The 26,863-nt window shown below is 36.5% G+C and overlaps 1 protein-coding gene across 1 annotated transcript in view; it reads left to right on the plus strand.

Annotated features, from left to right (window-relative positions):
* The window catches only part of TRPC7 (transient receptor potential cation channel subfamily C member 7), a 130,168-nt gene that overhangs the window by 69,652 nt on the left and 33,653 nt on the right, over nucleotides 1-26,863 (plus strand). The window contains exons 3-5 of the mRNA XM_087924357.1: nucleotides 6,268-6,432; nucleotides 14,772-14,988; nucleotides 18,489-18,722. Coding sequence (XP_087780483.1) covers nucleotides 6,268-6,432; nucleotides 14,772-14,988; nucleotides 18,489-18,722 — 616 coding nt within the window. The remainder of the gene's footprint in view (nucleotides 1-6,267; nucleotides 6,433-14,771; nucleotides 14,989-18,488; nucleotides 18,723-26,863) is intronic.

The following is a 26,863-nucleotide window of genomic DNA, read 5'->3' on the forward strand; positions in this document are numbered from 1 at the left end:
GAGAGCTCACCAGCAAGCGAATAAAAGTGGGAAAGTAAATGTCACTGTCTTCCCATTCATACTTTATCTTGAGTTGGAGGTTTGGATGGATTTGGGTCCAGGAGAGAAATAGCTAATTGATAGAATGGTATATATCACTGCAGTCACCTTGATCGAGTCAAACCTGCTTCTCCAAGTCTAAAAGCAACTAATAAGACATAAACATGCTCAACTATATTTAGATGGTGTCCTTGATTTTTTTTTTTTTTTTGAGAAATGTACTACATGTAAGTTGCAACTGAGTTAGAAATGGAATGGATTTTTCTTCCTCTATTTTAGTCTGAAGTCAGTAGATCCCCAACGGCAGCATCCATTCTTCACCCACAGCTTCACTATAGATGTCAAGTGCATCTTTTTCTATGCTAACTAATTGGCACTCTCAAGAGTCTGACTCCAGCTTTCTCCAACTGGCAACATAGTTCTTAATTCATCATAAAAGACAAAGACTTCCCTGTGTCACATATTTCAGTTTAATTAATAGCAAAGGTGTAAATTGAGTGAGATAAATAATAATAATAATTTTCCTATGTATTTCAGAACACAGTTAATTGGAAAAAAAAAAACCTCCCTCCCCCCCTCTTCCATTCTCACGATTCCATTCTTAAAACTTGGCTAGTGATTCCAAACAGATTGCTGTCTGCCCCATTAAATTAGAAATTTCACTACATTGGCCATGGAGTCATAATAATTGTAAGAACTACCAGAAAGCTTTCACCCTTGTCCCTTGACTTCCTAATCCCCTGAAGATTGCCTCACTTATTAGAATAGAGTTGCTCATCCCCATTTTCATGAAAGAAATGACAGGAGCAGAGAGCTCAAAAGTGAAAGAAATGATACACATACTAAAATAATGCAGTTCACCCATTCTGTACATTTATGATGCAGAAGCACCATAACACCGACCAGGTAATAATATGGGCTTTTTAAAAAAGGCAATGTATTATGCATATATAACTCAAGAATATTGTCTTCGTTATATACATACATAAATAGTAATGATAATGGAATAGAAGATGCCTGTGGAAAAAGAGGTCCCATCACTTATTTTGTTCAAGCACAAGAGATTTGGTGTGCAATCAGAGTTCTGTACCACAAAGTTATGTTCCTTTGTATTTGCTCTTTTTACAGCAGAACAAATAGCAATGTTGTAAAAAAAAATAACAACCCAAGCACCCATATTCAATCCGAAGCTCTATCTCTTTATCTCACAACTGACTCTCCTTGTAGAATGTAGAGTTGCCTTGAACCATGACACGGGTGGGAAATAAATTTAATAATAATAAATAACAATAGAAAAATTTCATAAAAGAAGATTTTACAATCCTTCTAGTACAGCCTCCTGTTAAGTGGGAAGAAATCACCAGCTACTAAAAGGAATAGAGTAAAAAAAAGACTAGTCCTTGAAGAACTCCATTGAAATTGCAGTTTAGAATATTATTTGAAACTTTAAAAACATCCATGTCCAAAAGTTGATCTTCATCTTCATGAAATGAGCTTGGCCCGAGCTCATTTTAGATCTAGCTCATTTTTTCTTACCATTGTTTTTAAGTACAAATTATATATTTTAAAAACATATTCTGTGCCATTATCACATTGCAAATATAGAAGTGTCAGGCAGGCTTCTAATGTAAACTTCCTTCAGAGTTAATGTGTACAAGAGAGTACACAGTCACTTTGATATTCAATTAAAAGTAAGCTTTTATACAAATATTTAATATGAAGAATAGTGTTGGCACAGGGCTATGATCAGTAGCACAGCATTATAGATCAGAGTTATTCAAGTCACAATCCTTTTATAGCAAAGAAAGCTGGCACATCTACACAAGTATCATCAAAATCAGATGCAACACAGAACCACCCATGTTGGATATCCTCAAAACACAGGATAATATATGTCCATGGCACAAGAAGGACGAAGCATCCCTAGATATAACATCCTCATGGCACTGTCTCTTCCACTATGTCATATGTACCATTACAACTGCATATATCTTCTTAGCATATTTGATACTAAACTTCATGGGAAGGAACATGCTAATCTTTATGGTCCACCTTAAGTAGTAAATTGAGGGAGAGAATTATCAAAACAATCAAATACTAAGGATTGAAAGTAAATGCTGTCAGCGACTTGATATTTCTTGAAGCACTGTATTGCCTTGTACTCTAAAGTCAGTGTCATAAATCTGTCCTGCAAAAATACTGTTGTAAATAAAGTCTGAGCTCAGATAAAATAAAATTCTTTACTGGTAATTTATAGAGCAGAACAGTGTTTGATATAACAATATCAGGTTTGGGGGAAAACTTCACAGCAAAGACTTAATATGAAGTGCTTACATTTTAGGTCAAAGACCAAGGCTTGCAATATTGGAAGGATGACCCTGTCCAAAACTGCATTTCTTGGGGCCATAAATATTGGAAATTGTCAACCTCAGCCAAATACTATTGTCACCAATCAGTCCAACTTTCCAGCACAATGTTGTTCTTTAAATAGAGCTGGTTATGCCAGGCGTTTCTCACATATGAGTGTGGAGGTGGCGTTACCAACATGTGTGTGTGTGTGTGTGTGTGTGTGTGTGTCTGTCTGTCTGTCTGTCTGTCTGTCTGTCCCCAAAGTGCTTTCTCAAGAGGCAACTGGAATTTCTGGTTTTTCTTTTGAAGATGTTTCACTTCTCATCCAAGAAGCTGAAGAAGAAGAACCATGACCTGGATAATTGAGAATCTTCATAGACATCTGTCTGTCAGTCATTCTGTCTGTCTGTCTCTCTGTAATACATCTTTTATTCAATATTTTATTTCTGGCCTTAGGACTGTAATAAAATTTGATCTGAATTTAATCTGATCTGTGTAGCAAATACATTTCTGCTCCCACTCCTATCCCAGACTGTCTGGCTCTCTATCTGGGTAATGGTGGTCTTCTTGCAGAATGGGTGGACATTCTCCAATTTAAGGTCTGAGTCACAATGACTAAGATCAAGATTGGTGGTCTTTGATTACCACTCCATTGTTTCTTGGGTGAGGGCTCTTTGGGATTCCTATAGTGCCATAGTTTGATGATCTTCCTTGCCTGAGGATGGGTGTTCTCAGCCAGAAGCACCTCTTCATGTTTTAAGCCTAGCGTTATAGGCAAAGTCAGCTGTGGGGAAAGCCATCATCTGCCCTTTCGCTGTGCAATTATAATTGTGCCTACTTCTACGATAACTTATCATTGTGAGTTTGAGATCAATATCCAAAACTCCCTTGATGGCAGTGAAAAAAGTACATAAATATTATTGTTTTATTTATTAACAATGGATTTACTATAAACACCACTGCAATCAATTCACAGCATCAAACTGCTTTTCCCCCAAATATTCAGAATCCTTTATATCATTTATATGGTGATGTGTCATGCCATCTCTGGGGCTTTTGTCTCTCAACATTTTTCTTTCAGTATTCTTTCTATTTTCTCTTGAAGAGCCTTAATCTCTTTTCCTTTCCCACACATATAATAAACTATGATAATAACACTTCCTTTAGCTCTGCTTTTCATTATCCTTATCTTTAATCATGCTGAAAGATGATTAACAATCAGGAGAACATGATATGCTGCATTGGGAAGCAGTCATTTCATGGGAAATCATGCTTTTATCTTAGGGAATAAAATTCTTTTGTGAAGCTGCTGTAATTTTATCATTAGGAAGCCATAGGTTGATATCAAGCAATTAAGAATGTGAGAACACAAGCAGATCAAACTAAAAGCCCTTCTCTTCCATTCTCAAATTGGCCAGCCAGATGTCTCATGTCATTGGAAGCTTAAATACAGGACATAAATTAAATAGCATTTCTGAATCCCTTTCTCCAAAATTACTATTGGCAGGCAAATATTACTGAGCATTATGCAACAAAGTGAGAACTTGTCTTTGCTTAGTTGCTGCCCACCTAGCAGTTCGAAAACACGCAAATGCGAGTAGATTAAATAGGTACCACTACGGTGGGGAGGAAACAGCACTCTACAATGTCATGCTGGCCTCATGACAATGGAAATATTTTTGGACAGTGCTGGCTTATGTCCTCAGAATGGAGATGACACCACCCCCTATAGTCAGTAATGACTAGGAGAGTAAAATCCACAGGGATTCCTTCCCAATCCCATTCTCCAAAATTATTTTTGGCAGACAGATATTACACACAATATATAACCATTCAGACCAAAAATCATTGACTTTGTCAGAAGCCATCTGGGAATGTCACAAATGGCAATCACATAACCACAGGATCCTGCAAACATCATAAGTCCATGGCAGTCACCAAATGCCCAAATCCTGGTCACATGACTGTAAAGATGTTGCTATGGTTGTAAGTACAAAGCCCGGTTGTAAATCACTTTTTTCAATGCTGTTGTAACTTTGAATGGTCACTGAGTGAATGGTTGTAAGTCGAGGTCTAACTATATGTATTTTTCTTTTAAAATACTAAATATCTCTTCTATGTGCTTTACCCTCATAGTCTGATGATTTTTTTGTGGGCCATCAGATTTCTCTGTACATCCTGTGATCTATTTACACTTGACAATTAACCGGGAAATCCAAAACACTGCTATCTCTATCTCCTGAGGATAATTCAATCAACAAGTAGCTCCCCTCTATTCTTTGTCAGCATTTATTTGTTTTTAAGTATTAATTTATCACATTTGTAGGCCATCCATTTGGAATAATTCCAGGTGGTATACAGATTCAAAACATAAAAGTTCAGACAAATTCAAAATCATATGCACATTGAACCCATACCCTCTCTTAACCCAACTACTAGGGAGAAAGCCAGATTTTTAGGGTTCATCTAAAATAAAAAAGAGTCAGGGCTGTTCGGATTTCTAAGAGGATGCTGTTCTAGTAGCAAGTAATATAAGATGGCATTGCTTGTTAAATGTGACCTGAACCATGCTGACTCTATCTATTACAAGATGGCCAAAGATCATAGGAACAAGATGGTCCTACAGATAACAGACCCTTATGCCATAAAAGTCCTTATAGCTGACAAGCAGCAACTTGAATCATACTTAGAAGCCTTATGGTACAGACTGTGAAGCAGAGGTGGTACATGGACACACAGTGGCATACCCATAATGGCTCAAACAACCACATTCTGGACTATCTAAAGCTGCCAAAGGGTCTTCATGAGTGGCATCCATGCTACTAAGGCATGTTGGCACTAGATCAATGCCATTTTTAATTATTTCAAACATTTTTTAAAAAAAATGTTTCAGCGCTTTTGCTGTGTTGCACTAGTTTTGAAGATACATTATATGTGCTTATTACTGCTGTTACCACTGATATTGCTAATTTTATATTTACGTTGCCATTTTTCTCTTTGTACTCTTTTGACTTTGCTGTTGTTGCTCATATAATTAATATGAATACAGGCAGGTGGCAAAATCAGGCTGTATTTATCTGTATTTAGATTTGTGATTGTATCCAAGAAAACAATAGCAATTTGGTTTCAGAATTACACACTGGACCTTTTAAGTGAAGATAATTCGGAAAGTTTCAGTCAGGAGTAGGCAACAAAGCTGCATCTGGGAACAGAATCTACAGAAAATGCTACTCAATTTAATATCTTAGATGGGAACATGGTAAGAGATGGCAATTTAAAATGCTCAAGTTATTGATATGTAGAGCTGAAGAAGAAGTTGAAGAAGTAAGTCTCCATCGACTGAATTGAAAGATTAAAATTATTCCTTCCTTCCTGTGTATGGAGATTCTCAGTCATCAAGGTTATGGTTGTCCCAAAGGTGTTTTTCAGGAGGTAACTGGACTTTCTTGCTTTTTCTCTGAAGACATTTCATTTCTCATCCCCACCATCCAGTCAGAGCTGAAGAAGCTTCTTGGATGAGAAGCAAAATATCTTCAAAGAAAAGACAAGAAATTCCAGTTTCCCCTTGAAAAAACATTTGGGGTAGTCCTTCCTCCCTTCCTTCCTTCCTTCCTTCCTTCCTTCCTTCCTTCCTTCCTTCCTTCCTTCCTTCCTATCTTCCTTCTCCCCAAAGATTGCTAAGGCTTATGTATCAGTTTTCTTTGCACTCATTTTGGAAACACTTACTGTTTTTCATGAAGTCTGTTTCTTCACTCTGTCATTTTGACTATCAACCATTTGTCTTATCTCTACTCCAGAGGCTGTGAGGGGGCGGGCACTGTTTACTTTTACAATTCTTCTCCTTTTCAAGTTACCCTTACCTTTATTTTCCTCTTGCAGTTTGTTGCCCATCCCAACTGTCAGCAACAATTGCTCACCATGTGGTATGAGAACCTCTCAGGCTTACGCCAGCAGTCAATTGCTGTGAAATTCTTGGCTGTGTTTGGAGTTTCCATAGGCCTTCCATTCCTCGCCATCGCATACTGGATAGCTCCCTGCAGTAAGGTACAGACTGGTTAAGGTGCATGTTTATTTATCATTATTTATCTATATCCCTGGCTTGATGCAAATGACAAGATCTTCAGTCTAATCACGAATGAACATTATCTTACTAGAAAGTGCACCAACCTTTTCAGTGGGTGAGTCAGGATTAGGCACCAATTGAGCAACCACAAAATAATTTTTAAAAGATAGGTAGAAAAACAAAAATAGAAAAAGCAAAAGAGTGGTTGCATTGGCCAGTTTTATTATTTATTAGGCATCATGTGTAAATGTCTTTACAGGGTTGAGAGGTATTAACTGGGAAATCTTTAACTCAGTTGAATTCAGTTCAGAGTTTTGAACAGGATTTGAACATTGAGAATTTCTCATTTAATTTCTGGTTGTTGTCAGAGGGAATAGAATTTTGTAAAGAAAAAATCTTACAGTCAGAGCTCACTGTGCCAAATAGCTTGAACAATTTTTGTGAAGAGGGAAGAGCTAATTGAAACAACAAGTATTCCAGTAAAACCACTGACTCCAATTTTCTATTTCTGACACTAGCCTACCAAAGGATTTTAGAAAGTAAAAATGTGTCATAAGTCATTTTTTAAAAATCTCCTTTTTACATAAATAGTGAATTTTTCTGATCTTGCATGGTCAGACTGCACATTGCAAATCGGAGACAAAGCTTTGTAGAGGCCCTTGAACTTCCATCTTGTGTAGGCTAAAAAATATCCCAATTGCCCCATATTTCTGATTAATTCTAATGCAGTCCTCAGCCCTATTTTAAATGTTATTAAGGCTATTTTGGTGTATGTTTGGTGTAGTTTGGTGTATGTGTGTGTTTCAGTTGTTGATTCCATGTGACTGGACTAGCAATTTCCCTTCTATTTTCAAGACTTCAGAAGTGTTTTGCCATTACCTGATTTCAGGACTTAGAGAGAGTTACTGCCCAAGGTCACCCAGCAGTGACCTGTGGCAGAACTAGAACTCACATTTTCTAGCCTAGTGCCATAATCACTATACCAAATTGGTGCACACACTCTTTTCCTCTTTTTATCCCATTTCTAGGCTATAAAAATCTCCCTATGAGCACTACATTGCCATAGGCAAGTACCTCCTTTGCTTCCAGGAGAGAATACAAAATAATAGGGCAATAATTGTTAGGCCTAGAAAAATATTGGTCCTGATTCTAATGATCCTGGAGATTTTAGAGTCAAAGGGAACAAGGTACAATTTAGGCTTGCATACTAAGATCTGAGAGCCAAAATTCAATTTGAGATGCTTCAAGATTCAATTTTAAAATATTCTTCCATAGGCTATTTTGGAGAAGGAACAAAATGTCTATAATTGCTCTATTTGAGGATGTTATTGGATGGAATTAACCAGGATGGTGAACTCTTTAGAGCAGGGGTGACAAACAGAATTTCACTGAGGGCTGTATCAGGGTTGTGTTTGACCTGGGGGGGGGCAGGTGGGCTTGGCCAGCATGGGTGTGGCTAGCTTGATGTCACTCACTCTATTTTCAATTGCAATGGACTCCCGTAGCCCTCTGCCAGAGAAAACGAAGTCTGGGGGACTACTCATGCCAGATCCAACCCTCGGGTCTTGAATTTGACACCCTGCTTTAGAGGGACTTAGCATTACCCAATTTCAACAGGCTACCTTCAATGGCTTGACTGTAATTTTTAAAACAATATTCCTGGTGCATCTTTTTTAAGACCGAGGTAGTAGGAATGTGATCTGGGTGGTATAGCAACCTTCATATTGTCTGCCAAAGAGCCTAGATCAGGGGTGGCATACTCATGTCATCATAGCAGCACCTTCTGACATATTGGGACATTTTTCCCCTTCGCTAAACCGGGCATGGGCATGGCCAGAGCTTGACACATCCGACCCGCAGGCCAGGAGTTTGACAGCCCTGGCCTAGATTGTCTGAAATGAATTCACAATTATCTTAATTGGTTTACATCAATGTTTACAATGATTTAAAAATTTAAAAAAATAAACTGTAACAAAGGTAACAAAATAGGTAACAAAAAGTGGTAAGAGGAAATTCAAAATAAAAGTATTTCTTTACAGAAAGAGTAGTGAAAGCTTGGGATCAACTTCCAGCTGAGGTAATTCATCAGTAGCCGAGTTCTGCTTAGGATGAACACATATCCATCATCAGCTTGCTGATAGTATTAGTTAGTTAGCATAGGCACACTACAAAGAAAGAAGCTGGCAGGAAAATGACATTCGCATAGCCTTGTTAAAAATAGTAAATGTTTAGTTCTGTGCGTATTAGTCTGGCATCATTTCCTGGATGTCTAGAGATTAATCCTAGAATATTAAGTCATGCCGATCTTAAATATCAGATTTGACCCAAGAATTTGCAAAATGTTTAGAAAGGCTGCAGAATTATTTGCTTTCCTTACTTTGAAGCCCAAATCTGTTTCAAAGAGTGATTTGACCAAAGCTCCATCAAATTCTAGCATTCATTCAAAGCTGGGGCTAGTTCAGGGAAGCTGTAATAACCTTTGAACACATTAAAAAGCCATCCTCACAGACATCATCAGGCTTTTGAATTGACACTGAATGACATTTAACTCTTTTGAACGTTGCTTCTAAGCAGCTGGTATTTCTGAAAGTAACTAAAGAAGTTGGTTTCTCTCATTTTCTTTCTTTTGGATAGGGGAAATTCTACCGCCAGAAAAACACATCTTCTTATTTGTAGCATTCATTAAGATTTTTTCTTCCCAAAGCCTAACTTCTAAAACCTAACTGGAAGGGTAGAATACTGGGTCTATCAGTAAACAAACTACATGCAATATGATACAAAATTTTAATTTTAACCAGGCTTTAATTCAAGCAGTAGAGATATTGCCAAAAGCTCTGGCTTTGGAATCTAATAATTCTGCTTTTAAAAGGTAATAATTTTGCCAAATGCCCCTACACATAAACCAAGCACAGCACAGCTACCTGTGCTTTTCTTGATGCTGAAGCATTTTTCACTAGAAGACTTTCTGCCACATTCAGTTCACTACCATTATTTCCACACTATCGGATGAGATTTGGATTACTTCTTTACTATTAAATAAAGGTTTTCGGTTTGGTTAGTCTAAAGAAAAGAAGAAGCATGTTAGAATGCTGACATGATAGCAATTTTTCAGTATTTGAAGGGCTGCCACAAAGAAGAGGGGGTCAGATTATTCTCCAAAACACCAGAGGGCAGGACAGGAAACAATGCTTAGAAATTAATCAAAGAGAAAAGCAACCTGGAATTAAGAAAAAGTTTCCTAACAGTGAGGACAATTGACCAGTGGAACAGCTTGCCTTCAGAAATTGTGGGTCCTCATCACTGGAGGTTTTTAAGAAGAGACTACACAGTCACTTATCTGAATGGTATAGGTTCTCCTGCTTGAGGCCTGGACTAGAAGACTTCCAAGGTCCCTTCCAACTCTATTCTATTCTATTACTTTTTAAGGGTCATAATGACTCAATGGTTAAAGATAAGGTGACAAGCTGACAGCCCAGGTTTGAGACCCAAGGGCTGCATGACAGAGTGAGCTCCGTTACTTGCCCCAGTGCCTGCCCATTTAGCCTGCAAATACCACTGAATGAATAGGTACCATTTTGGTGGGAAGGTAACAGCATTCTATGCACCTTGGCATATAGTTATGTTGGCCACATGGCCATGGGTGTGTTTTCAGTCAACACTGGCTCCCTTGTCTAAGAAACATAGATGAGCCCTGCCTCCTAGAGTTGGACATGACTGGACAGGGAAACCCTTTACTACTTTTTAAGTTTGCTTCATGCATTATATTTAAGAGAGCAGTTACATAGGAATAGATCAGCGTTGGTGGGTTTATAAACTTCTAGAGTATATTTTCCCAACTTGGTCTACTCCAGTTATGTTGCCTTTCTACAATGCTATTTCTGTCATCAATGTCCCTGTCTGACAACAATGCTAGTCAAATACACAGATGATATGCATCTCCAACCCCACTCACAGTTTAAAAACCAGCAACCTTCCTATTTTTGGAGAGGATGTTGAAAAAATTTCAGCGGAAGCATCAACATCTTCAAGTTAATCCCTCTTTCACAGTCTCTTCTTCTCTCAATGTGATTCAAAAATTCTGAGAATCTGCATTATTTATAGCTATCAATGACATTTTGAAATGAATCTTTGAAAGCTATCATTCCAAGGAATGCTTGGAAATAAAATATTGATGCAATGTTGATTGAATATGAAATTTTGACATTGGCAGAGAAAGGAAATTTTATTAAAAAGAATTCATTTGCTTCTATGTTCACTCAAGATTTTTTTTCCCCAGTAATATTGAATGTACTTCTAATCTCACTGCTGAGGGCAGGTTGAATTTCTATTAATTTAATAGCCCAATCCATAGATGTTTCATTTCTAAGGTAGGCACTTAGGCAACTTTTATCAATATTAGGAAAAAAATATTAAAAACACATTGTATTCTATTCCTACACTGTTTGCAGCAAAGAATGCTATTTTTTTCTTTTACAAAGCCATTACTTTTAATTGATGGGGAAGCATTTTTGCATTCTTATGTACCATAGCCACAAATGTCCGGTGGGAAGATGGAATCAATTGGTCTTATAAAATGTCTGTCTGCTCCTTCTCAGGATCAGGATTATCTCAGGATTACCTTCTGTCCTCCCTACCTCCCTAAACTAATTGGAACTGTATAGGATTTTTTTAGTTATCTAAGTATTGGTTCTGGAGTCCTCTGATTCTTAAAAAAAACAAAAGAATCTCACTCCTTGCTGGGTTAGATGTGAATATGTTACTGTTTGGCTTACGAAACTTTTGGTAAGAGTTGGCAGGTAGCACAAACACAAGGATATTTATTGAATGGTTAATTGGATAATTTGTCAAATATACTGAGGGAACCTGCCTATGTATTGGAGGATAATTTAACCAAACTGAGTCTCATTTAAAGCTCAGTTAAGAGATCAAAAAGTCTAGGAAGATGTTTTACCCCCAATATGCTTTAATCCACTGAATGCTGATAGGTAAAACAAATAGGAATCACTTAATTCATGATCTTACAGGACAAGCTGTGAAATGTCTGGATGTTAGTTTTATACTCCAGAGTAGTTGCCCACTTGAAACAAAGTGGTCTTGGAAAATTCCTACAAAACTTACACATATCAATTAAGTTTCAGTTAGATTCTAAATGCACAAAAATTGAAATATTCATTTCAATGCTTTTTTAAAAAAAATATTTTAAAAAACCCACACTGCCTGAATGTTATGAAAAATTATGACTTCAGATTACCATCATTATGAATAACATCCCAATTTCTTCTTTTTATTATTATAGCAGTTTTATTTTTATTTTAAAAAGCTTTGCTAAACCAACACATCTAGCGGGGTAAGTGGAGACCAAGTGTGAGATTTTACCCATTGTAGGTTGGTGAAGAATATTTGAAAAATGTTATATATTTCTTTGAATGGAAATGGGCAATTGTTCCTTTATCAAATAGACACAATCTGAGTATAATGCTCATGTTTTCTAAACTTTTCTTAACATCTCTTTCTGTAAATAGTCTGAACATATCCAAGCATATATTTTCTTGTTGTATGAAGATGCAAAGTGTTATTCTGACACTTTGTGAACTTGCTAAACAAGCATTATATAAATTGAATTTCAGACTTAACAAATGTATTTCGCTATTTAGCTTTAAAAAGAACCGAGGACTTCAAAGTTGTTATGTGTATATATGATTAAAGTGAGTACAGAGGCATTAAAATAATTAGGATAAAAATGTTCTTTAAATGTAAGAACACTCTATACTTTTAATGTCATCTTGGTTATTGAAAATTCTCCCCAGATCTAACAAGGTTTTTTAAAAAACAACTTTTTGTAAACAATAGTAGTTCCTTACTGTGTCATTCAGAAGTTTTTTTTTCCCCAATAGACATTTTCCAATTCTCCTTCTCTTGATGTGAACCATTGGGCAAGAACGTAAAGCCAAAATAGAACAATACAGAGCTCTGTTATATATAACACCCAGAATACAATCAGATTTAACAGTGAAAAGGAGCCTCATGTGAGAAAAGTGTCTAATCTTCTTCTCTGTGATTAGATGTCTATCAGGTCTTTTTCCCATTTTTTTTCTTTTTCCTTCAAGTAGTCACAGTTCTGATATAGTATTTAAGTTGGGCTGAAGAGAAAATGCCTTGGAAAAAGGATTTAAGAGAGAAAAGCTATGGGCAGGAAAAACTCTTAATTTTCTGCTCAATGTTTTGCTTTTCACTTGGGATGTAAGTTAACAAAAAATCCATTTCAGGAATGGATTTTGGGGTGGAAGGGCTGATTTCATTTCAGCCAAATCCATATTTCACAAATCTAACTACAAGCAAAGTCCAAACTGACACTGAGTCTTAAAAAAATTAGAAGAAAAATTAGAGATTGTCTTTCAGAAATGTAATGGGTATCGAAGATATTTTTCCAGCTTTGTTGAGCTTTTAGAAAGTCTGGTACCCTTGCAACATCATTGGGTTCGTGATATAAAAACTTTATTTTCCCATATCAATGACAACATCTGAAAAAGCAATGATGAATATTTCCTAGTTATTACAAAAAAAAAAAAAAAAGGTCTGGGAAAGGAAAAAAAAAGTCTGTTGTAAGTTCCCCAGGTTTCAGAAATTCGTTAACTACAATAAATTGTTAGTTTTCTACTCTTTCTTTCCTTCAGGAGCTCAAGTTAACTTAAGAAGTGTTCTCTTCTCCAGTTTTATTTCCATAAAATGGATTGAACTGAAAGATGGAAATAAGCCCAGTAACTAGTGATTTCATGGCTTTATGTGGGCTTTAATCTATCTGGGTCTTACTAGTCCTGGTCTAAAATTTAATCATGATAAAACTTCTTGGTGATTTTTGCATCATCAGGAAAACCTTCTAAAAACAGAACTCGATCAGTGGCACAGTGGTTAGAATGCAGTATTGCAGGCTACTTCAGCTGATTGCTGGCTGCCAGCAGTTTGGCAATTCAATTCTCACCACCTTAAGGTTGACTCAGCCTTCCATCCTTCTGAGGTTGGCAAAATGAGGACCCAGATTGTTGGGGGCAATAGGCTGACTCTTTAAACAGTTTAGAGAGGGCTGTAAAGCTTTGTAAAGCAGTGTATAAGTCTAAATATTGCTACTTAGTATATGTATATAAGTCCAAGTATTGGTATTATGGGGAAGGAGAGAGAAGCCAGCAAAAGCTTGAGTTCAAAAAGGTTTGTGGCTCAGCATGAAGAAATTTTTATTCTGCCCCCTCCCAGCCCCCCCAAAATTCCCCAATGGAAGAAGCGGCTGCCAGGCTTCAAATGTCACTGCTCTATCCTAAGTCCTTTTGATTTTTTTTCCCTCCTAGGCCTAAATAAAGCAGATGTAGCCTGTCCTGGGCTTCCCAGCATACATATCTACATATATATTGATCCTTCCCCCACAAGCATTGGGGTGAAATGAAACTGGAGATCGGCAAGATGTGTGTTGATTTTAGTTTTTACTTTGTTTTGCTGTTTTTATTGTGTTGTGAGCTGCACAGAATTGGATTGTGATATCGGCAGCTATACACGTGTAAATATAGGCAGGCCCAACATCAAGGAAGAATAGGAATACCTAAATGAACACTGAAATAATACTTTCTTACCCAGCAGAAAATACTGAAACCTCCTATGCCCTCTGCTTATAAGAAAGTGATTAAGCATTTCAGAAGCCATGTTCTGCATGCCTTCCTTTTCTTGAAAGACTAAATAAAGTTGGAAGAGCTATCTCAATTAACTTGCATATTTTTTAAATGTGAGTGCAATTTCCATCTACCACAATGTTTGTTTGGGAATGTAAAAACAATCCCAGGGAAATAAACCATCAGAACTGAAAATCTGCAAGATTCTTATACTAAATTCCATTTTTCCAAATCAATTGGAATCAATCCAGCCTTTCTAGAAATCTTAGTTAAAATATACAGAGAGTTGGCCCTCAGAGAGAGTTTGAGTTGTATGTAGTTTTATCAAAAAGTGTCACAAGAGAGCTATGAGAGAAGCCTTTATTTCATTTCTCAGCTACTCACTTGGAGTGTAATTGGATGAAAATAATAGAAGTGCTTTTGTTCTTGGGAACATTAAAGTTATCTTATTCTTTAGCCTATTTACACGTTTTCCATGTTCGAAACACTTTAAAATTCTTAACCATATTGATTAAAACCCTCTGATATATGTCTTATAAAATGGCTTATAAGTGAAATGCCTAAGCCAAGTAAAAAAAACTTTTGAATTTTAAATAAATAAAAGCTAGAAACATGGGAAAAGGACAGGGGAGGGGAAAAGAACTTATGGTTATTTTTGGTTTCAGCTGGGACGGACACTCCGGAGCCCCTTTATGAAGTTTGTGGCACATGCTGTTTCTTTTACAATTTTTCTTGGACTGCTAGTAGTGAATGCTTCTGACAGATTTGAAGGTGTAAAGCTGCTTCCCAATGAAACTGCTATGGATCACCCCAAACAAATATTTAGAGTGAAAACAACACAATTTTCATGGACAGAAATGCTAATCATGAAATGGGTTTTAGGTAAGTTGAATTGAAATCATTTTCTTTTACTATGGTATACTATTTACCCACAGATCTAGTAGAGAGCTGCAAATTATTACTGATCTATAATAACTTGTAGATCCAGCTTTTCTAGAAATATTTGCTGGGCTCTTCTCCCTTCCTCTCTCAAAGTCACTCTTTGGAGGAGCCAAAAATACCCACCTACTTTGACTGGAGGAAAAAGGCTTATATTACTATGGCTACCATATGTCTCATATTTCCATAGTGCTTCATTCTGTGCACGAATCCTACCAAATTTTATGGTAAAAATTTGAAAATCTGTATTGTAATATCAGATAACAAACCTGAGCTGAAGGGTTGATGAACCTGAACTGACTGACTTAGAAATCCCCTTTTGGTTGCTGCTACTTTTGCTATGTTATTATTCCAAACTAAGAGAGTCACAAGACAAATAATCCCCTGCATGGGTTTCCCTACTACAACCATCTGCGATAAAGCAATCATGAGAACATTCAGACCAGATATTTCTTTTTAAATACTGCCATGTATTATTGAATGCCATTAGGTGGTTGGAATAAGCTCCAACTGGTTATGTCACTGTAATAGTCTCCTGATCTGAACTGTTCACACGAAGTAGTATTAAGAAATTATCTCATACATTTCAGCTGGGAGGAGGAACAAGTAGCTTCCAGATGTGGGGAATTACAATTCCCAGCAGCCCCACCTAGCATAGCCAATTGCAAAGAGATGTAATTCAACATCTGGAAGTCCACATGCTACCCTCTGCTGCTCTAAACTGAGAATTATTTTTCAAGGACTGACACTAACCTTATCTCCAACTATTAGATACACAAACTGAAACGTAAATAAAATAATACATTCATGCAGCTACCAGTTAAACAGAAGTGAGATATTATATTTTTAGAGAATGAAATATGAATAGCAGTACAGATTATTTATTTTTTTAACAAATCAAATTAAAATGTTTTCAGGGAATTTATTATTTAGAAAAAACTTTTATTGGCTATAACCACAATATACAGCATATATTCTTTTCTTTTTTTTGTCTCTAAGTCAAATTGTCTTCCTTCTCTGTACAGAAGATATCAGCGGTACATTCTTGCTGTATTTTTTTAACATTCTGAAGTGAATTAAAAATGATTTTCTAAAGCAATTTTTCAGAACTGAACAGAATGAAATAAACTTGAATGAGAAATGCATTTTTGGTCTGTAAGCTTTTCTTTTGATCATAAAACATTTCACACTGTAAAGTTTGCAATGAGTGAACAGTAAATAACTACAAGAAAGTGTGTCCAATCTGAATTAGAGGCTTAATCCAAAGCTTTAGAAATGGTTCAAAAACTCATTCAGGTAATTTCAGATATAATGCAATCCCATTATATCAGAGCAAGATTTAGAAAACAGAATTTAATTTCTCCCATAACTTGTAATGGGTGAAAACATAATTGGCTGTAAATTTTGGTAAAATTTATAGGCAAGCTAAATTGCTATGAATGGAAATGTGTATCAGGAGTTTTAAGCAGCCATTCTTTAATCTGTGATCTGGGTTTAATTGATTTTGCTGTGATCCTTATAAATACCAAATTTGAGACATTGTATTGAGCAATGTGTGTACGCAAGGAAGAGGCATGTGGATGCCTATTCCCAACTGTGAGGAAATTACTTGAGGTAGAAATATAAAATATTAACTTTTTGGTTCTTTTCCATAAAAGAAACTAATAAAGTTTAGGTCAGCTAAGTAATATTCCTCCCAAAATATCAAACAGTTACTCAGAATAAGACAATGGTCAATAATGAGTTGAAGTAAATTCAAAGATCTTTCTCAGACAACTCTCCAGACAGTTGCTCTACCATAATCCTTCAAATGGTGGAAGTGGTGGCTTTTTCAAAATGACCGTTCTTATTTTTTCTTTTGGCATGGTTGGCAGGGCTCTGGGACAAAAAAGCTTATTAGTACCAGATGGGGGAAAATTCAGACTTGAACAAAATATATGTTCTGAATTATCTACTGCAGCTCTTCAGCTGAGCTTCAAAGGAACTCTTGTATGTTCCAGATAATTCTACTGCTAGGAAGTATCAAGGAATGATTTGAAGGTAGCATAGTGGAGAGAGACTGAGCTACAAATCAGAAAGACCCTGGGTGGCATCTCATCCCTGCCTTGGCTGCATCAAGTAAATATGAATAAGCCATTCTCAACCTCAGTCCTCAGGATGTACTACAGTATGGGAAATAATGATGACTTGAAAGGTCCTTCATGGTCTGTGAGCTTGGTTGTTTCCTTGCAAGTGTGTCACTATCCAAACTAGGTAACATCATCAGTTCTAGTTGAACATTACTAGCATTGATAATGTGGCCTAGTTTGGGTAATGAAACATCTTCAAGGAAACAACAAAGATGAGAGAGCACCAATCTTGAGTTACTAATATTTTGCTTTATTGATAATGCAGATTTCTTTTACAGTGGATGTGACAGCCCTTCCTAAAGAATTAAAGCCTGCCTGCAATGACCTTAATTTGACAGGAGAGGATAGATACATTTTTGGAGAAAACTTTCAAAATAAATTAAATAAAGTCCTCCAAAGTTGGAATGATATCTCTCTTTCTAAATCACAGTTTCTTTCAACTGTGAAACACAGTAGAGCCTAGAGCATTCAACTGGAGATACTGTGGCTTCTTGTCTCCATTGTAATAAAAGATAATAGACCAAGAGTTTGGAAATAAATAACATGGGAGCAGCTGGAGATATATACAGAAACAGTAACAATGGCTATTATTCAAACATGAAACTACTGATTATGTATGATAATATAACTACGAAAAATAGAACTGGTCACAAAATAATAAGCAGGATAATGAGGTTAGTAATAATAATGATCTAAATGGCAATGCTCATTATAATGTGGAGAATAGTATTATCTGCCCTATTTACACCTTGGCTAACCTATTATTGACTTATACATATTCCTGGTCCTTATGAAAATTGTCAATCTTGATTGCAACTCCAATATATCAGTATATTACTGCATTCGTTATACTGGCTATCCTTGATTTTCAGAGTTTTGTAACAGTTTCTGGGACATAATATAAATTTCTCTTGCTGCTATATTTTGCATTCTAAGAAAATCCATGTTGAAGTGAGGGGTCCAAGGAATATTGTTTTAATACTGGGTTATCTGGGGAAAAAGGCAAGAAGAAAGACACTGTAGTGTAATAGAGTGATTAGAAGAACAAAGAGGTATTCAAATCCCAGCTCGAGCCTGAAGCTTATTGGTGATTTAAAGTATCTATAATTCTTACTTTTGCATAAGTTTGTTAGGTCAAAATAAAAAGAACTGCTGTTGGAAAAAAGACTGAGAATACAAATGGAATAAAATTTGTGTGTATATTTAATGCCACACTTAATATTGATGCATATAATGTATGGTAAAAAAGCTGAAGAAAAAAATCATGTGAGCTATTACTGATTGTGTACTGATTGTGTTTGTATGCCACTATAGGAATGATATGGTCTGAATGCAAAGAAATCTGGGAAGAAGGCCCCCGTGAATATGTCATGCATCTTTGGAACTTGTTGGATTTTGGGATGCTGTCTATTTTTGTAGCTTCCTTTACTGCCAGATTTATGGCTTTTCTCAAAGCCACAGAAGCACAACAATATGTGGATCTCTTTGTCCAAGACAATGACCTCAGTAATGTCACCCTTCCTCCTCAGGTTGCCTACTTCACATATGGTAAGAAAGCATTCTTTCTTAATTATTTTCAAACTGTGATTAACATGGCAAAATTACGGTGATGATTGGTCACGCAGCCAGCCAGATCTTTAGACCGAATTTAGTATTTTTATCCACCTATGGAGTCCTTCATACCAAGGAATCTGAGGTAGGCACATGTTGCCTGGTGGTGCTGGTGGGTCTGATGGTGCTAAAGGTAGAGGCAAGCTGTTCCAACTGGAACTGCCTGTTGCATTTGACTGAAGATGATTTTGCCAGTGGCAATGATGTTCAAATGATACTCCAGATGCTTTGTGATTGTACCCAAGATGTTTACTACTATTGACACTATCTTTGCTTTCTTTGGCCATAGTCACTTTACTTCTGTTTGCAGGTCTTTAGATTGTGCAATTTTCTCCAGTTCTTTCTCTTCCAGTTCTTTCTCTTCTCTTCTGCTGTCTCCAGGTAGTGCTGCATTCAATATTCAAACTTTTTTGTCTTTCTTATGGAGAATTGTTAAATCCAAAATGTTATGTGGCTGGTGCTTGTCTTTTTGAATTCTAAAGTCCCAGAGCCCTTTCGCTTTTTCAATTCCTATTACTTTGTCTGTTTTGTAGTTCCAGCAATTCTTGCTTCCAAGTAGACAGTAGTTTTTGCAGATGTTCAAATGCAACATTGTTGCTACTTTCTCATCCTGTTGTCTGTGCAATTTATTTGCAAGCAGCTAACAAGATGGTTCACTGTTTCTTTGACCAGGTACATTGTCAGTCTTATGCTGTCTTCTCAACTCTGTCTTTGTATGCATTTGTTCTTAAGACAAATTTGTTCTTGTGCAGCCAGAATTAGTCCTTCTCTCTGTTTCTTCAACTCAACTTCTGTGAGCCATTGCCAGGTCTTCTTGTTATCTGCTTTGCCTGCTAGGCATTGTGTGTTTGTGTGTGCATGTGTGAGTGTATGTGAGTGTGTGTGTCCTTGCCATATAATACTTTGCCTTGCCATGTCATATTTTTATTCCTCATTTGGTCTTTCTTGCAGGCTAGTTGGTCTCATCAGTATTCAGTAAGCCTTCAGGGTGTACCATCTTCAGTGTGCCTTCTTCATTGTCCTTCAGATATTCTTCTAATGCCCTTTTTCATTTTTCAGCCATGTGATGTACTTGCAACATTCCACACCCAACAATGCTCCTTAATAAGCTGTCAGCATTGTTATATAGAGGAAGGGCATGATTCATTATCATTATTTTTCTAGTCTTCCTATCTAGGACTTCTAATCTGCTCGAATCCAATCCACCGTTCCAAGTGTGTATCCAATGACTACAATTGCCCAGTTTTATGGTATTTCCTCCACTGAGTTTGGATTTAAGATCTTCTTCACTCTCATGATGTAATCACTTTGAACCTTCTCCTGGACTTCAGCGTGCTTGATGTTGTCAGCTTGAAATATGCCTGGGTATTTATAGTGATTGTCTTCATCCTGACTCTTGATGTTATTTCTATAGGACATCTGGATTCCTTCAGTTTTCACTGTTTTTTTTTCCTCTAATGATTATAAGAATGGTGTCAGTCTTGGAAGCCATATTAGCATCAGAAGCTTCCATGCTGCCACATTCCTGTGCCTGGGAAACTGAGAGGGGGGATTTCATAGAGTGTATGTAGTTAGACATCATAGCATTCTTCTTTTCAGTCAAGGTCATGTCATCCTGCACCTGGTCAAGGAGTGGTTAGAGGAATGTCTTAAGTTGGGACAGATGAATAGATGGGGCCATGTGATGGACTGAGGGATGCAGGAGACAAGTCTTTGATTTTCAATTACTGAGGAAAAACCCAGAACTCTCAGATTTGGGGTTTCCCAGATGTGCCACTATACAATTCTAATAAAATGGAACTTTGAGAAAATGCCTGTCTCAAGGGTTTTGGAGTTGGAGTTTGTTTTCTGGAACACTGACAAGTAGCACATTTGTCCAGTCCAAACTTCATTGCAACATTTTGGCTTTATGTATGGGCCATGTTGAGTAGTGATACTATTTCAGATGGTGTTTTTCCATACAGCTCCAGACTGACCATGTAAAGGAGGTGAGATAGCCAGGAAGATGTTTTTGGTGTTTGAGAGCTATGGCCTGGTTTGTTTGGTATTATTGACAGAGAAATCAATGTAATGCAAACAGTCAGGTTGATAATGAATCTCAATGAAAGATTCCTCTTTGGATATTAACCTCTCCCAATTTATTACCACTGGCCAGTAGCTGTATATTTTAACATTGTGCCATTGATCTTTGCAAGATACTTATCTGATGCTGCCCCTTTTGCTGGCTCTTTTATTATCAGATAGGTTTGCTAGCCAGTCTTCAATTTCACTTCAATTCCAATATGTTGTTAAACTGCTTGGCAATGAGGGATGAAGACCAGTTAGACGTTTCACCACTATGGGAAAACCTGAATAACTTCAAAGTTCCTTTGAAGTTTTCTCTGCTTCAGATTCGTTATCTTTAAATTGGCTGTTCCAATAGAGAAAAAGTTCAAATTATCTTTTGCAAATTAGAATATATCGTTCCATTTTGGGGCAGATTTTATTCATCTCTGGAATATTAAGAATCCAAATGCAGATTCCATCCAGTTGCATTAAAGTAGAAGGTCCTCAATAGAGAGTTGAGGGGGAAAAAATTCTTAATCTTGTGTAGTGTTGAGATTTGTAACTTAAAGATGAAGGTGTTTAACTTGCTTTCTCAAAATGAAATAAAAAAAGATCTGGGGATATTCCTAGTTGGGTGTTATGTACATTTCACAAAGAACATAAGATTGCGAATGTTAAAATCCCAAATGAAGCCCCAAGTTCATGTTAGGAGCTTATTTACAATACATAGGATATGTATGTATGAAAACAATATAAAAATTACAGTTGATCCAGAACATGGTGACAAACCTTTGGACACAACATGGTTTTCCCCTAATGTACCACTGCTGTGCAAACTTCTCTGGCTGCCACTTTTTCTCTGAGTGCAATTAAAGATGCTGGTTATCACTTTTAAAGTTCTAAATGTCACAGGGGCAGGTTATTGTCAGGACTGCCGCTTCCTGAAGATTTCTGCTTGTTCCACTAGATCAGATAGGATGAATAGGCTCCGTATTCCTTCCCTCAGATGTTGTCATCTAGCAGAACCTAGAAAGCATGATGTTTTGTGACTGCCCAAACTTGTGATTTATACTATAGGAAACCATGAAAGCTGAATAAACAAATTCCTCACATTAAATCCAAAGCTAGCTCACTTTATTAGTTTGAGTAATTTATGCGGACATCCATCTCAAATAACCAACTCTGGGCAACTAACAATACTTAAAGCAAGATTTAAAAACAGTAAAATAAAATCATAAATAGCATCTATAGCGGCTAAGGAAAAACTATCCACCCACAACTATTGACATAACCATGATGCAGGCTCCACCATACAGGGGAACACAGTACTTTGGGATGCTGGTTATTTGGATATGTGACATGTAAGTGTGGCTTTGTCCTCCCAGCAGTCTATTCCACTTAATGCATAACATTTATATGCAGAATTACCACTGCAAAGAATAGGAACTGGGAAGAAAAGAAGAAGGAAAAAAATAAATTGAGGGAGATTTATAATACATTCCTCTTTTTAGGCTTTGCAAATTGGATGCTGGAATGAGAGAAGGCAGTTATGGTTCCCTCGCTGTGGATTGAAAATCAAGCATGGATGTATCTGGTTTATACTAAATCTTAATTCCTATTTGAGAAGGATTTGTGTTTCTTCAGGAAAGAAAGTGAAGCCATGCTTTAAGTTCTTGGCAGCTCTGCATATTTTATTTCTTTACTTTCTCTTTTCTAATACAGATGGTTCTCAACTTAAAACCACAACTTCTGTCAGAACAGAAGAGAACTTCTGTCCCTAAGTAATGAGATTGTTAAATGTGCCGTGCCTGATTTTATGACATTTTTTGCAGGGGTTGTTCAGCTAATCACATGTTTTTTTAAGCAAATCCGGCTTCCTCCATAGACTTTGCTTGTCAGAAACTCCCTAGGAAAGTTGTAAATGGGATCTGCAACTATTGTAAAGACATGATGGTTGCCAAGCGTCCAGATTTTGATCATGTGACTGCAGGGACATTGTAATGATTATAAATGGGGCGACTGATCATAAGATTCTCTGTTCAGCACTGTCATAACTTTGGCCCTTAATGAATGATCATAAGTCAAGAATTACTGTATGAATGATCTGGTGATTACAAATACATAAAAGGCTTGAAATAAAGCTGCGTTAATAGGATGTTGATCATGGACAGACACATACACAATTTAAATCACCAGTTTGTTTTATTTTATTTTTTAATGCTCAGCTGTCCTGAAAATGTTCTGGTACCTCCCTCCCTCCCTTTCTCTCTCTCCCTTCCTCTCTCTCTGTCTCTCTTCCTCCCTCCCTCCCTCTCCCTCTCCCTCTCCCTTTCTCTCTGTCTCTGGGAGAAGATAATAAAAAAGATTGTTAGCATAAATCTCTTCCTGTTTTGCATAATGCTTAACTAGGACAATATTGTTATAGTGAGCTGCAAAAATACAGATCAGGGAGAGAGCATAATTGTTAAAATCCAATGCAATTGAAGCAGTATTGATTTATGTCACTCAGAATACTACTCAGAAGTAGGCATTTTTAAATAAGACTCTTCAGCAAAATTTCAAGAATGTAATTAGGAAAACAGTTATCAAACAAATAGGACATGCTAGTCCATTACACCTGCCTCCTTTAAAAAAAAACTGATTGAAACTATTTTTTTATCCAAATTGTATTGTGGTACTCATCTCCCTCTTGTGACACAATTGTGTAATTACAGCTCTTGTGTGCTAGAAATGTAAGACTGAATTTATACTTTGTTCCACGATTTAAGAAATTAAACAATATTTTATCATGAAACTATACATTTAGTTAATATTCTTCCGATATGACAGGTATTCCATGTTTTCTTTTACTTTTTCCATTATTTTTTTTATATTTCCTTTCCATTTCTAATCCAGGGTACTATACCACCACTCTGATTCTGTCTCTGAAATTTGGGCATCCTTCCCATTTTTGCTTCCATTGAACTTTGCTATGCCATCAATTCCGTTAAGCAGCTTCAAGGTTTTTGAAGCTTTTTCAGGAGAATCTGAATCAGAACTGCTTCTCTATCATGAATATTTAATGCATTTTCAAATGCTGCTTGTTTATAGAGATCATTCTGGCTGTTCACCTGTCAGAATCAGCAGCAATAAAATTATCTCTGTGTTAGGGCAATCAAGGAGAGTGAGAAAAGGGAAATACAAACATACAGGTGACAGATGCAAACAGCTTCAGGCACATAATAGTCAATATTCTGTATTCACACTTACAATCTCAAATATGCATCCTTGGCAACTTCTTTCTTTCTTTCTTTCTTTCTGTTTCTTGAAAAGGAAGACTAAGGCAAAAAGTTTCCACAAAAGATGAATGCTGAGAGAGACTTCAAAGGAAGAAAGAGGTAGCACAAGATACCTGCTATGCATGGGAACCAAGGACATAGGGCACAGTATTGAACAGGAAAAGATTGTTTTTTTTTTAATGAAGTCAAAATGTAAGACTAGAATAGAGTTTAATAAGTGGAAGCAAGCTGAAAGCCAGCAGCATGGTATCCATCTCAATAACCATCATTTTTCTTTCTTCAGAACAGCCACATTTTTTTGTAAAATAGCAAAAAGGTTAAATGAATAAGAAGCAGGTGTTTATTTTATTGAAACTTTAATCTAAATAATATCCCTTGTTGACTTACTGTACTTTCGTCAACAAAACCTCTTGTTTGGAACGTGCATGCTCAAGACCAGCAATTTTATTCAATTATATTGCTTTTTACTATAAATTAATATCAAATAATATCTCAATTGGCCAACAGTGTGTGGTTTATGGTTTACCTAAAGAATAACCAAACTATATAAAATTAAAGTGATAATGTCTTGTTTGGAGATATTTATGCTTAGGGATGAAATTATTACTTGGATATTTCTCTTTATATTTGGCATTGAGTTGATTGCTTTTGTGCTATCAAGTCAGTCTTAATACATAGCAACCACACAGACAGAATTTCTCAAGGATTTTCTGGCTGCAACCTGGCTCTTTATAACTTTCGGTGGTTTACCCATCACTGTAATTGTGTTCGTCCACCTTGCTGTTCTCTTTCCTTTTAATTTCCCTAGTTTTATAGATTTCTGAAGAAAGCTATGTTTTTGCATTATGTGTCCAGAATAGGATACTTTGGACCTATTTATTTCAAGTGTCTCAATGAGACTTCTAGGTTAATTTATTTTATGGTTCTATCTATCCATGGAATTCTCAAGAGTCTTCTTTGACACCACCCTTCAGAACGTTTATGTTCTTTTTGCTTCTTCAAAATATATTGCTTATATAATTCTGATTTTATAGGTATAAATACTTATAAAGCATTTGAATATTTGTGTATTATTGTTACTTCACCAAGTGCTAGTCTGCAGCAAATCTCAATAGTCAGTCCTAGGGAGCAAAGCCTTTAATATCCACCATTTCAATTTTTTTCATTGTCAGTTCTAAGGCTGATTACTTAATGTTCATCATTTATTTAATTTTTCTTATTTATTTAGTCTTACTCTTGTTTTTTCAATGTAGCCCTCAACTATTGTCACTAAGATGATGATGATGATTTGCCTTTTCAGCTATCAAGGTAGTGTCATCAATATGGAGCAGGTTTTTGGTGTTTTCTTCTCTTACACTCATTTTCTTTCAAACCAGTCTCCTTCAATGTATGCCTGTATTTAGCATATAAATTGAGCAAATAAAAGGAGAGTGTAAAATCTTGTCTTCCTCTTCTGCCAATTTGTTTTGCCATGTTCCATACAGTTCTATGTATTAAACCATTGTTTATCATGTTCCTCAGTCACTGCCTTTTTCACATATTTAGGAACTAGATTTCTCTTTCCTAAAACTATATGGCATCTATATTACTTCTGGCTTATTAATGTCTTACTGCTATCTCCTGTATCAGCGTTTTTTCGATAAGCCTGACAAATAGTTTCAATTTACTTTCATGGATGTGAGCATGCTCTGCTATCAGCATAATGGCCATCACATATATTTTGATATATTAAGATGTCCTGGGCACTGTGATCAGTCTTAGTTCAGCAACATTATTTACTGCCCACAAAGAACTTGCTTCAGTGATCCTATCCCCTTGTTGCATGCAAAATAAAGAATTCACTTATTAGAGAAAAAGATGCTGCTGGCTTTGAAGGGATAAAATATGGGAAAGAATTACTGTCAGTGACATCTTTAAGAGCTGTGGTGGCGCAGTGGTTAAAATGAAGCATAGCAGGTGACTCCACCACTGCCAGGGGTTTGATCCTGACCCACTCAAGGTTGACTCAGCTTTCCATCCTTCTAAAGTTGATAAAATGAGGACCCAGCTTGTTGGGGGCAATATGCTGACATTTGTAAACTGCCCGGGAAGTCCTGTAAATCACTATGGAATAGTATTTAAGTCTAAGTGCTATGCTATTATTATCTTTACCTAGACATAAAGTCCATTTTGCAGTCACTGGCTCCTATTTATGTAACAAGGACTCATCTAAGATCTAAGTTTCTGGCAAACAATGCTTTCCTATAAAACCAGTATTCATGGGAACACAGCAGACTGCTTTCTGTTCAGTCAGACCCTTATTCCGCTTTGTTTTCTAAGTTGCTAGATAGTAGAGAACTTATAATTTCTGCTTTGCCCCAAGAAAAAAAAGTGGTAATTTTCAGTCAACTTTGAGCCCTGTGGATAAGATGGACCCATCAAGACAGTTTTAATGTGGTGATTTGCCATCACTTTCTTTGTGATGTTTTCCTCAACTTCTCAAGCTAGCCTACAGCCCTTAGAATCTCTGGTATCTCTTATCCAAGTACTAATCAGGCTGACTCTGCTCACAGCCTAGACAAGATCAGCCATGTGTAATCACCCCTGAGGTTCTGTTCATAAAGCAGATGCTCTATCACTACACTTTCCTTATAAATAATGTACCCTCAAGTCCATTTTTAAAACTGTGGCCCTTGTGCCTTCATGCTCCTGTTGTCTCAGGTATGAAGGTAATGGCATTTACCTTTTATTTTAATGCTACTCTTAGTGCCAAAG

The sequence above is a fragment of the Pseudonaja textilis genome, chromosome 2 (genome assembly GCF_049901715.1).
Source record: "Pseudonaja textilis isolate UNSWEBS1 chromosome 2, rPseTex1.2, whole genome shotgun sequence".
NCBI classification, from domain to species: domain Eukaryota; kingdom Metazoa; phylum Chordata; class Lepidosauria; order Squamata; family Elapidae; genus Pseudonaja; species Pseudonaja textilis.